Source organism: Podarcis muralis, chromosome 7 (assembly GCF_964188315.1).
Source record: "Podarcis muralis chromosome 7, rPodMur119.hap1.1, whole genome shotgun sequence".
Taxonomy (NCBI): domain Eukaryota; kingdom Metazoa; phylum Chordata; class Lepidosauria; order Squamata; family Lacertidae; genus Podarcis; species Podarcis muralis.
In genome coordinates this window covers 57,876,614-57,887,162 of record NC_135661.1, presented here as the reverse complement: position 1 = coordinate 57,887,162, position 10,549 = coordinate 57,876,614, and the positions used below count along the sequence as shown (strand labels likewise).

Here is a 10,549-nt window from a genome sequence, read left to right as displayed (position 1 = left end):
TGCCGTTACCTCCCTCCTGCAAAATACTGATAGTCTACAGGCCCCTCAATCAATCTGAATCCTCGTTGCATATTCTGTCATGGAAAGTGGCAAGATAGGCTGACAAGTTTATTGACCCTGAATTTGGATCTGATATGCAGGCATTTGATTTATTCTGTCTTGAAGAATCTCAGCTGGACATTAATGCTGCTCATCGGCAAGGTTTCAAAATGCTGGCTTTCCCAGATTTTCAAGAAGGTTAATTGGGTTATGGGAGTGGAGCCTTGGAAGTTCCCATTTCAAGAGACACACAAGAATCATAGAAGGGACCACGAGGGTCATCTAGTCCAACCCCCTGGAATTCAGGCCCATCGTGTAGGCTGGAATCCATAACCCTGAGTTTAAGAGTCTCATGCTCTACTGACGGAGCAACCCTTCATGGTTGGATATAATAATATTAATAAATTTGTATTTATATCCCGCCCTCACCAGCCAAAGCCGGGCTCAGAGCAGCTAAGAACAAGTAAAAATAGCACATAAAATCACACAGTCAATTAATTAAAATACATTCTAAAATCAATTCAGAATCAAATTAATGGCAACCATTGGGCTAGAGTTCTATGAGGATTACAGAAGGAGAGAGGGGGTCAGACTGTGCCTTGGCCAAAGGCCTGGTGGAACAGCTCCATCTTGCAGCCCCTGCGGAAAGATGTCAAGTCCCGCAGGGCCTAGTCTCTTGTGACAGAGCGTTCCACCAGATTGGGGCCATGGCCGAAAAACCCCTGGCTCCGGTCGAGGCCAGCCTAACCTCCCTGTGGCCCAGGATCTCCAAGATGTATTTATTTGAAGACCGTAAGGTCCTCCGTGGGACATACCAGGAAGAGGTGGTCCTGTAGGTATGAGGGTCCTAGGCCGTAAAGGGCTTTAAAGGATGTTAAAGACTTGAAATTAATAAGCAATGGGTTGTTCAAACTTGGATACTGAAACACTTCTAGAATTACCTCTGTTTTCTGTTGACAGCTATGGGATTCCTGGACTGGCCTGGCCTCAGTTGTCTACACTCCAGTGACCTCCCACTTGATTACTTTAATGTGCTTTATGTGGGGCTGCCCTTGAATACAGTCTGGAGACTGAAGAAGAAGAAGAAGAGTTTGGATTTGATATCCCGCCTTTCACTCCCTTTAAGGAGTCTCAAAGCGGCTAACATTCTCCTTTCCCTTCCTCCACCACAACAAACACTCTGTGAGGTGAGTGGGGCTGAGAGACTTCAATGAAGTGTGACTGGCCCAAGGTCACCCAGCAGCTGCATGTGGAGGAGCAGAGACACGAACCCGGTTCCCCAGATTAGGAGTCTACCGCTCTTAACCACTACACCACACTGGCTCTCAGCTTCTGCAGCTTGTGCAGAATGCAGCTGCTAGGTTCGCAACTGGGCAGCCCAATGGAACCATGCACTACTGGTTCTGAAGGCACTGCACTGGCTGCCAGTGATCTATCAGGCCAAATTCAAGGTGTTAGTATGCGCATAAGACATCCTAAATAATAATAATAATAATAATAATAATAATAATAATAATAATAATAATAATAAATTTTATTTATATCCCGCCCTCCCCAGCCAAAGCCGGGCTCAGGGCGGCTAACAACACTAAAACAATGCAACATTATAAAAACATTATAAAAATTAATTAAAATACAAATTGATGGCAACCATAAACTAAAGTTGGATTGGGAACCAAGTACCTAAAAAGAGCGCCTTCCCCAGTATCAGCTATATTGAATCCTATGATTGGTAAGTGAGGCCTTGTTGCTGGTGTCACTACTGGGGGTTGCCTAGTTGGTGCTGACCCATAGTAGGGCCTTGTTAGTGGTGGCTCCCTGGTTGTGGAATGACCTCCCTGGGAGGCATTCATTAACTTTCAGGAGGAATTTGAAAACATTCCTGCTTATTAAGGCATTTGATGGCTGAAGAATATTACTACCCTGAAATTACTGGATGGAAAAACCCTAAATCTAACTGCCTTTAAATCTGTTTAACTGTAATTGTTGTTAGAATGTTTTTACTGTTTTAGGATGCTTTAAACAAATTATGTATCTTTTTGTTACCCTGGGCTCCTTCAGGAGGAAGGACAGGACATTAATAATAATAATAATAATAATAATAATAATAATAATAATAATAATAATAAACAGATATGACTTGCATTAATTGCATGTTTGCTTTTTGGGAACACAAATGCGGGAGGAAAGAATTTTTGGGTGTTTCTTTTGTATAAATTCTTTTTTATTATTATTTAAAATTTAAAACAATGTTACCTCATACAGCAAACTGTGCACTTTGATATATCACAGTGTCTTAAAAAGGAAAATAATCAGATTTTTCTTTTTCTTTTAAAACGTTAAACTCAATTTTTTGTTTTGTTTTTTTGGAAATTTTATTTACATCTGCCTAGAATGATCTGCAAGTAACACAGTTACTATGAAACCAAAATTATTACAAAATGTTTACAAAAAACTATATTCATAGAAATTTCTGCATGTCCACAAAGGAGTATTTCCCCTGAATGTCACAGAGACCAGTCCTGTCAGTTGTTGTTGTCAAGAGGGAAGTTTGGAATAGACAGCAAAAGGGCAGTTTTGACAATGATGGTCCACAGTCCTTATTCTGGTACAGCTGCTGGCTGGGCCACCTTCCTAGAGCCAAACAGGTATTCGTGATCAAGCAATGTGAGTTTGTGTGGTTGTGAGAACGTGTGCGTGGTTGGGCTGGCACTGCAGCTCCACATCTTGGTGACAGTTCAAGATCAGAAGGTACCTCCAGAAGTCACCTAGGCTGTCCTGTTGCAGAGCCACATGGATAGAGGTGCTGGGCACACCACAACCAGGCTGAGTATCGGTCAGTATTTGCTGGCCATCAGGGGAGTGGAGAAGACATCTTTGCTGGAGCTTCCAGGGCACTGCCCTGGCCAAAGGTTCAAGGGCTGCATTTTCTCCTTTGCAAGGCCTTTGGCAGAGTAGTGACAACCTTGACCATTTCCCTTCCCTGTGTTACCACTTATAACTTGAGCAAAAGCAAACTATACCCCCACCCCCACCCCAAATCACTCCCGACATTCTCTCCAAGTCATCATAAAATCATGGTTGGTTGGCTAGCCAAGACACTCCCGCTATTGAGTTCAGTATCTTGTCTCTGTCAGTGGCTGGTCATCAGCAGCCAGGGCAAAAAGTGGCGAGCTGTTCCACACATACACTCATGATACAGGTGAACTTCCGATTCAGTCTGGGTAGCAGGAAAGCTCTCAATCGTTTTTATGCACACACTGAAAACATTTGCCTAAAGAGGCCTGGCGTAGAAGACAAACATATGAAAAAGAACAGGAATAAAGACTTACAGCAACATTAAAAGTGCACAGCCCTCCCCACTGTTTTACATGAAATTCAGAGACTGGCTTTAGTAGGTTTTGGACAAATTCACCTGTGATGACAAACTGATGTTGCAAAGAATTCCGAGATAGCTGAATGGTTGCTGATCTAATCTGCTGAAATAAATTGATGATTTATTCAACTGGAGATGAATAAACAAAACCAGCAGCAAGTTCAAGTGCCACTATGAATTTAAAAAGTTTTGAAGCCTGTCTGAGCTAATGGATTTGAGAATGATTGAACTCTTTTGTCTTCTTGGCAAAATGGCCTCCTACTTCCCAGTAGGGATGGAACAGTGACCCCAGCCTCCTTTTCCTAGGTGGCAGGGAGGAGTTGTGTGAAATTGATTAGAGGTCACTGGCAGATGTTTCAGTGGGTTACAGTGGCCTTGTTCGCAGAACACAGTAAGCCAAACGAATGTGCACAAATCTTGGCTATGGCTTGTAGTTAGTGCGGAGAGAGCTGGGTTCAGAAAACAGGCAAAGCCAAACTTTGCCTTTGCTTAGTGGGTTGTGGAAATCCAAAAAGACCCAGCTCCTCTCTGGGAGCCCACCCCAGTAAGCCATATTTTGGGCGGATACCCTTAAGAATGCAAGAGCTTTCTGGATCAGGCCAATGGCCCATCTAGTCCAGCATCCTGTTCTCTCAGTGGCTGACCAGATGCCTATGGAAAACCAGCAAGCAGGAATCAAGCACAAGAGCACCCTCCCCTCCTGCTGTTTCCAGCAACTGGTATTCAAAAGCAACCCTACCTCCAATTGTGGAGGCAGAGAACAGCTATCATGGCTAGTAGCAACTGCTAGCCCTCTCCTTCCAGCTAAACTCGCCTCTCATTAACTAGTGCAGTGTTTCCCAACCTTGGGCCTCCAGCTGCTTTTGAACTACAATTCCCATCATCCCTGACCACTGGTCTTGCTAGCTAGGGATGATGGGAGTTGTAGTCCAAAAACAGCTGGAGGCCCAAGGTTGGGAAACACTGAACTAGTGTGAGGGCTTTCCTTGAATGCTTTGTGCTAATTGTTTCGACAAATTTTGCTTAAAAGGTCAATTTCTGTCCTATTTGGTGGGGCAGCTCAATGGCAGAAAGTAGCAGGTTGGGCAACAAGGGTAACAAATGGGGGGAATGGGGGGGTAGAGAAAAACCTTTGCTTATGGTCAGAGCCCAGAACTACTGGAGGAAAGCAAGGGGGCCACTGGGCGGGAGGCAAAGGAGCGTCAATGATGGGTATGAATGGCCAAGCCCAAGACTCTGGCCTCCTATGTGTTATATGCCAGGGACACCCATTGTTTTTGCCAGTGAGATGCCTCTTGCCTCTTAATGTTTTGGTGCTCTTCTCCCTGCTGGGTTTCCTACACCTGTGAAGTCAGGCAGCTCTGAATGGCTTTGGAGCTGTGCCAGGATCTGTATCACTTTGAGGGCCCCTTGGCCAGCAGAACCTCTCCCTTCTCTCCTTTGGAAAGTCTCAGCTGTTTTTGAAGGCGGCAGGAACTCTGGTCCAACCTGCCATGGGTCTTTAAGAAATTGCAATTTGCATGTACTTGGCCTTATATGAATGCTGGCAGAAAGAGGCTTCATGAAAGGAGGGTTAGAAGGTGGACTAGGGAATCCGCTCCCATCTTATCAACCGTTACCAGGATTCAGAATCACCCAATTAGACCAGGGCCTGATTCTGAGTCTCTCTCTGGCCTAGAACTGGTAGCAACAGTGTTGTGGGATGCCTTTCCTGCTGCGATATGAGAGGCCTTCCACCGCTACTGGCATTCTGCCAGCTCTGGAAAACACGGCCGTCTAGGCCAGCATTCTCCTGAACTTGCACTTCTTGATCCAACTGTTTAATTGTTCTGCTTTTCTATTGGCTTGTTTTAGTATATGGGAGTTCTAAATGTTTTGATGAAATTCTTTTATTGTGCATTTCAATTATGTATGGGTTTTATAATTGATTTTATGCTTGTAAGCCACTTAGAAGCCATTGTGGTATGCAAGCAATATATAAACTGATCAATGAATGATAATAACTTTCCCCAGCTGTGGACTGAGATGAATTAGACTTGGCAGGTAATTGACTACTGAAATTTTGAAATTAGGAGACTGTTTGGAAACTTGTCTTGTAAATGTGCCTTAAGTCAAGTCAAAACAAACCATTGCATCAGTCTTAAAGCTGACTGAATGTGGAAAGAGGCAGCTTTGCATGCAGTTGCACAACCTGTCAGTCTCCTGCTAGGTTTTCAGGGAAAAGACAGTCAGTATTTGGCAATGCCACAGAGTCATTCACTGTGTTCTTTTGAATGGCAGGCAAAGGGCAGTCTTTGGTCATTTGGAGAGAGAAAAAATCTGTCTGGAAGGAAAAAGACAATTCATGGTACCCAGGGGAGAAGCTCTTCTGCCTGAAGTACACTTTAATGACTTCTAATTGTAGTGATTTGCGCAATGAGCCTATGCACACAAAATTGGCAATAAGCCCCATTGAATGCAGTGGGACTTATTTTTGAGTAATGCACCCAGAAATGTACAGACTTCAACTCACCCAGAATCCAGATTGACCACCAACAAAATGCCTAGAGTGTTGCCAAATCTTCCCCAATCACAATTAAATGCTGAATTATAATCCACTTTTCTCATGCCCCTTCTCTATCAGTGAAGTCATCATGGTCATCATTACCCATTTGCGGATTATATTAGCCTTCCTGAGGGCAACCTCTTTCGCCCCAAGGGCGGTGACTTTGCTTGGTCTCACATAACTGACTTGGAGCAGACAGCACCAAAGTGTTGCAGGAGCCACTGTCTGAAGGATACAATTACTCCTCCTCCTCCAAGTGCCAGGAATCCACACCTCCAAGTAGAGGCAATGCTTGCTTGTGTCACTGTGGACATACCCCCTCTCCCCTTAACGGTTCCTGTCAGACAAATGGAAACCCAACCTCCCTCCCCCCCTGAATAAAAGAGGCTTCCCCTGCTGTCTCCTCTCCCCAGGTAGGAGCCCACAACACACCCATGCAAGACAGGTGTGCTGGTGGCCCACTGGGGGCTTCCTGGTGCACCAGAGTCCAGCACAGCGCTGAGGCCACCATTGGGTTCCTTCAAGGGAAAGGCTTGTGACTTTGACCAGGAGTTTCCTCCCCTGCTCTCCACCCCACAACTCTCTCCCACGCTGTCTCTGGCACATGCTGCACAAGCCAATCCAAATTCCACCCCCCACCCCCAATGTGGTTGCTTTGTTTATTGCCATACTGAAATGGAAGCGTCAGATTCGCAGGCTTTGCGGCGGCTCTCCTCTGCCCCAGATCAGTCCATGCCCTGGCTTTATTTATGTCTTCCATCCATTTGCTATGTAAACATGAAGACTCCTCCAGGGTGTGTCTTGGGGAAGGGCAGGGCTTGGGTGCCGAGGAGTCCACGGTGCTGCTTAAACCTTGATCTGGAAAAATAATAATAACCAAACAACGACCCCCAACTGAAGGCGTCGCGATCCATGCTTCGGGTTCTTGTATCCAAGTTGGATGATGGCTGAAGTTACATTGAAGGCCTTGTTCTCAAAAACTGGGGGTTTGTTCTCCCTCCTTTTCTCTGCTTTTGCAGTCCTGGTGCGCCTTTCTCCCCACACATCTCCAGCAAGCCCCTCCCTGGTGTTTGACCCTCCACACCCCATCACGGGAACACGGGGGTCAGTCCCGTGTTGCAGGCCATGTTGTCCTTGCCTGGAAGCCGCCTGTCATTGAACGTGTGCATGTTGATGACGGCGTCTGTCTTCACCATGACGGGGGGCTGGGGCTTGTGTTTCACCCGGCGGTGGCAGGTGAGAGAGAGCCTGATCTCGTCGGCCATGGCGCTGCAGAAGGAACGCTGGAAGAAAGGAGGAGGCACAGGAAGGAGGCGTGCATTAGACTTGGGGTGAAATAACCTTGAGGCAGAAATCAGCACGTGACTTGGGAATGTCGCAAGCACAATGAGCCTGCAGTGGCTCTTGCTTGCTGAAATGGGAAGCATGCAGGAAACAGACTTGTCAAGGACCAGGGGACCATTACAGGCCGGTGTGCTGTGTGTGCATATGAGCATGCTGCCTGCGGCAGAATTGGAGCCAAGAGGACAAGTTTCTAGATCTCATGGTTGTTGTACTGTTACTGGTGCATTCTCATGAGGAAAGGATTTATAAAACACTTTTGTATGTTCATTGTTGGCAGCTCTGGGGGCGAAGTCAAAGGTTATTTTATTCATTCATTTATTTAGACTAGAGTATTATTCACAGTATTAAGGTATTATTATTACTAAAGTCCCAGGGCGGGTTGCTGTGTTAAAACACAATACAAAAACAAATTAGAGCTATAAAAATAAGGGGGGGGTTTCCTGAAAATATGCACCTCAAGTGTCAAAAGCCAGAGTAAGGACATATGTCTTCAACGTTCTCTGGAAGCTATTCAATGTGTATGTGCCAAATACTACCTCTGTGGGGAGGGAGCTTCACAGCTTAAGGGCTACCACATATTGTTTTTTATATTGTGTTTTAATGCTGTAATCTAACATAGAACATTATTGCGAAGGGCAGGTAAAAATTATTAAAACATAATAATTGTGACAATAATTAATAATAATAATACAACCCCATTTCAAACATCACACTGAATGTGCACAAGCACATTCCCGAAAAGGGGAGGGGCTGCTTTTGGACAGAAAGTTCCTTTAAGGAGCTCATAGGGGTTCAGGTATATCCTTCCTTGTTCAGATTGTGGGTTTTTTGTGGGGGTCAGATTGGTGGTCCCTGTGTGGTCCTGCCACAGCCCATACCTGCTCCCGTTCTGCCGTTTTGCGCAGCTTGTAGATGAACTCCAGGGTGGCCACGAAGACAGAGAGGACCAGGCCAGCCGCCAGGACAATGAAGAGCCCCCCGATGTTCTGGATCCCGAGGGCACTGGCTTCTTTGTTCTCCTCCTCAGGGCAGCCATTGCTTCTCCACCACTTGTCCTTCAAGGCATGCAGCTTGGCCTCTTCCTGGAGCTGGAGGATCGCAATGGTGATCTTGTCCCTGTAGGGTGAACCTGAAAGTGGGAGGCACAGAGAAGGTGGACATGCCATTATATGCAAAGCAAAGAAAGCCAAAGGCTCTGCACCCCAACAAGCTGGATCCTTCTCCCGCAACCCAACCTGGAAACTCTGCAGGAGCCAGTGAGTCCCCAGCCCAGCATTTGGAGCAGCTACTACGAACATGCCCTTCGCAAACCCAGTTCTTTCATTCCCCTGGCCAGGCACTGCTTTTCCTCACCCATAGGAGTGCCGATCCCATAGCCCTTGGAGTCTATAAGACCCCCAATCTGAGTCAGGTTGCAGTTTCTTTGGGTGATGTACTCAATGGTGGTGGATTCCATCAGCAAGGCATAGTCGGAGGTGAGGGCACGCTGGATCCCTTCTTCGTTGTTCTTAACGAGAGCTGAGGGCTTGCTGCTCATGAAGGCCCACATCTTTTCAAAAGTGGAGATCCTGGATTTCTAAAATGGCAGACCCATGGAAAACAGAAAACAATGTATTTAATAATGGCAGGAAGCCCAAGGCTGCAAAAAAGCATCTCTCCCACACAGACACTCTTCCCCTCTCTGTCCAGCCTGAAAGCATCACAGTGCTTCCTCCTTCCACTGATCTGTCAAAGGTGTTTCATGTCCCAGGAGTTGCTTATGGAATAAGGCATGCCAACCCTGGAACTCAATTTCAGCACTGCAAGAAAGCAGCTGGTCTGCAAAATGCTGGTGATGGACTATGGTTGCATAGGAAAGGCTTACTCAACTGTACTTTGCAGTTGCCCAGATTGTCTGTCTGCCTGTCTGCCTGTCTGCCTGTCTCTCAATCTCAATCTCACTCACAATCATTCTGGGAGCAACCAACTGTTCTCCTATTGCTTCTCATGATGGATGGTGTCTCAATTCTGGTTTCTAAGTTGCTTGATAGTACTTTGTGTCAGTACACAGAACAGCCTTTGCCAACCTGACAGCCTGGCTATACAAAGGAGCTAAAGGACTGATGAGAGTTGTAGTCCAAAATATCTAGAGAACTGGCTTGTTTTGTGTATAGGATGTACACGCATTCTTGGCTCATCTTTTTTCTGAATGTAACACCCCTAGATTACCAGTGGAAAGGGAACAAATGGATGATATTCTTCTCCCTCCCTCTTGATGCTGGAATTCTGGGTCGCCCAATGCAGTTGTTGGGCACAAGATTCAGGCATGGGCATAGCCAAGATTTTTGTTAGAGGGGGAGACTTTTGATAAGGGAGGGGGACAGAACCTCAGTTAGTTAAGTATTTTTATTGATTTGGGGGGCAGTTGCCCTCCTGCCCCACCCCATAGGTTTGGGACAGGCCAAAGGAGGTATAGAATGAATGAATGAGTATAATTCATTGCCCAAGCTGCAATGATAGCCACTGCTTTCAGTGGCTTAAAAATAAATAAATGAATACATGGAGAGGTATGAGTCTATCAACATCTGTTACCTAACCAGAACTTTCAGATACGAAAACAGTGTGCCTACGAATATCAGAAATGGGGGACAAACAGGCAGCTGACATAACCTCCATGTTGGGAGGCCTGAGCTAGAAGCAGAATGAAGGACTTTGTTGCCTTCCGGCAGGGAGTATTCTTTTGTTCCTCTAAAACATGGGTTGTTAACCTGGTCCCTACCACCCACTAGTGGGTGTTTCAGGATTCTAGGTGGGCGGTAGGGGGCTCTACGGCACAAGCTGAATCCTCCTTCCATTGAGCACTGGTGGGCGGTAAGGAAATTTTACCATCAAGAAAGATGCATTAGTGGGCGGTAGGTATAAAAAGGTTGACTACCCCTGCTCTAAAACAATCTAAGTTACAATTGGGTAGTCCCTACTCAAATGTTACTTAGTCTTTCCTACACCGGAAAGCTATTGTGAAGTTAAATTAGGGAAGAGCTGCAAAGTATTTCACACACTGAAGATAACTACAGAAATACATTCTCAGCTGGCAGCAGCCAAGTTGGCAGGATGGGGGGGAGGGGCAGCAGTGCTGTTATTGACTTTCACCTAAATCATGCAATGAAGACGATATGGCTCAGAAGTGCTTCAGGGTATGATATACTACTTCTTATTACCATCAAGTTCTCTCAACCCAGTTGTGGGAGTTTTCCGCCTTGGAGGAG

At 45.9% G+C, this 10,549-nt stretch overlaps 1 protein-coding gene across 3 annotated transcripts in view; it reads right to left on the bottom strand.

Moving 5' to 3' along the window:
* Positions 1 to 2,241: 2,241 nt before the first annotated feature.
* The window catches only part of GRIK3 (glutamate ionotropic receptor kainate type subunit 3), a 189,277-nt gene continuing 180,969 nt past the window's right edge, over positions 2,242 to 10,549 (bottom strand). For all 3 annotated transcript variants that reach the window (XM_077931845.1, XM_028739214.2, XM_077931844.1), the window contains 3 exons: positions 8,658 to 8,880; positions 8,183 to 8,433; positions 2,242 to 7,243 (listed from right to left, as the gene is read on the bottom strand). In XM_077931845.1, coding sequence (XP_077787971.1) covers positions 7,049 to 7,243; positions 8,183 to 8,433; positions 8,658 to 8,880 — 669 coding nt within the window. In that variant the 3' untranslated portion in view covers positions 2,242 to 7,048. The remainder of the gene's footprint in view (positions 7,244 to 8,182; positions 8,434 to 8,657; positions 8,881 to 10,549) is intronic.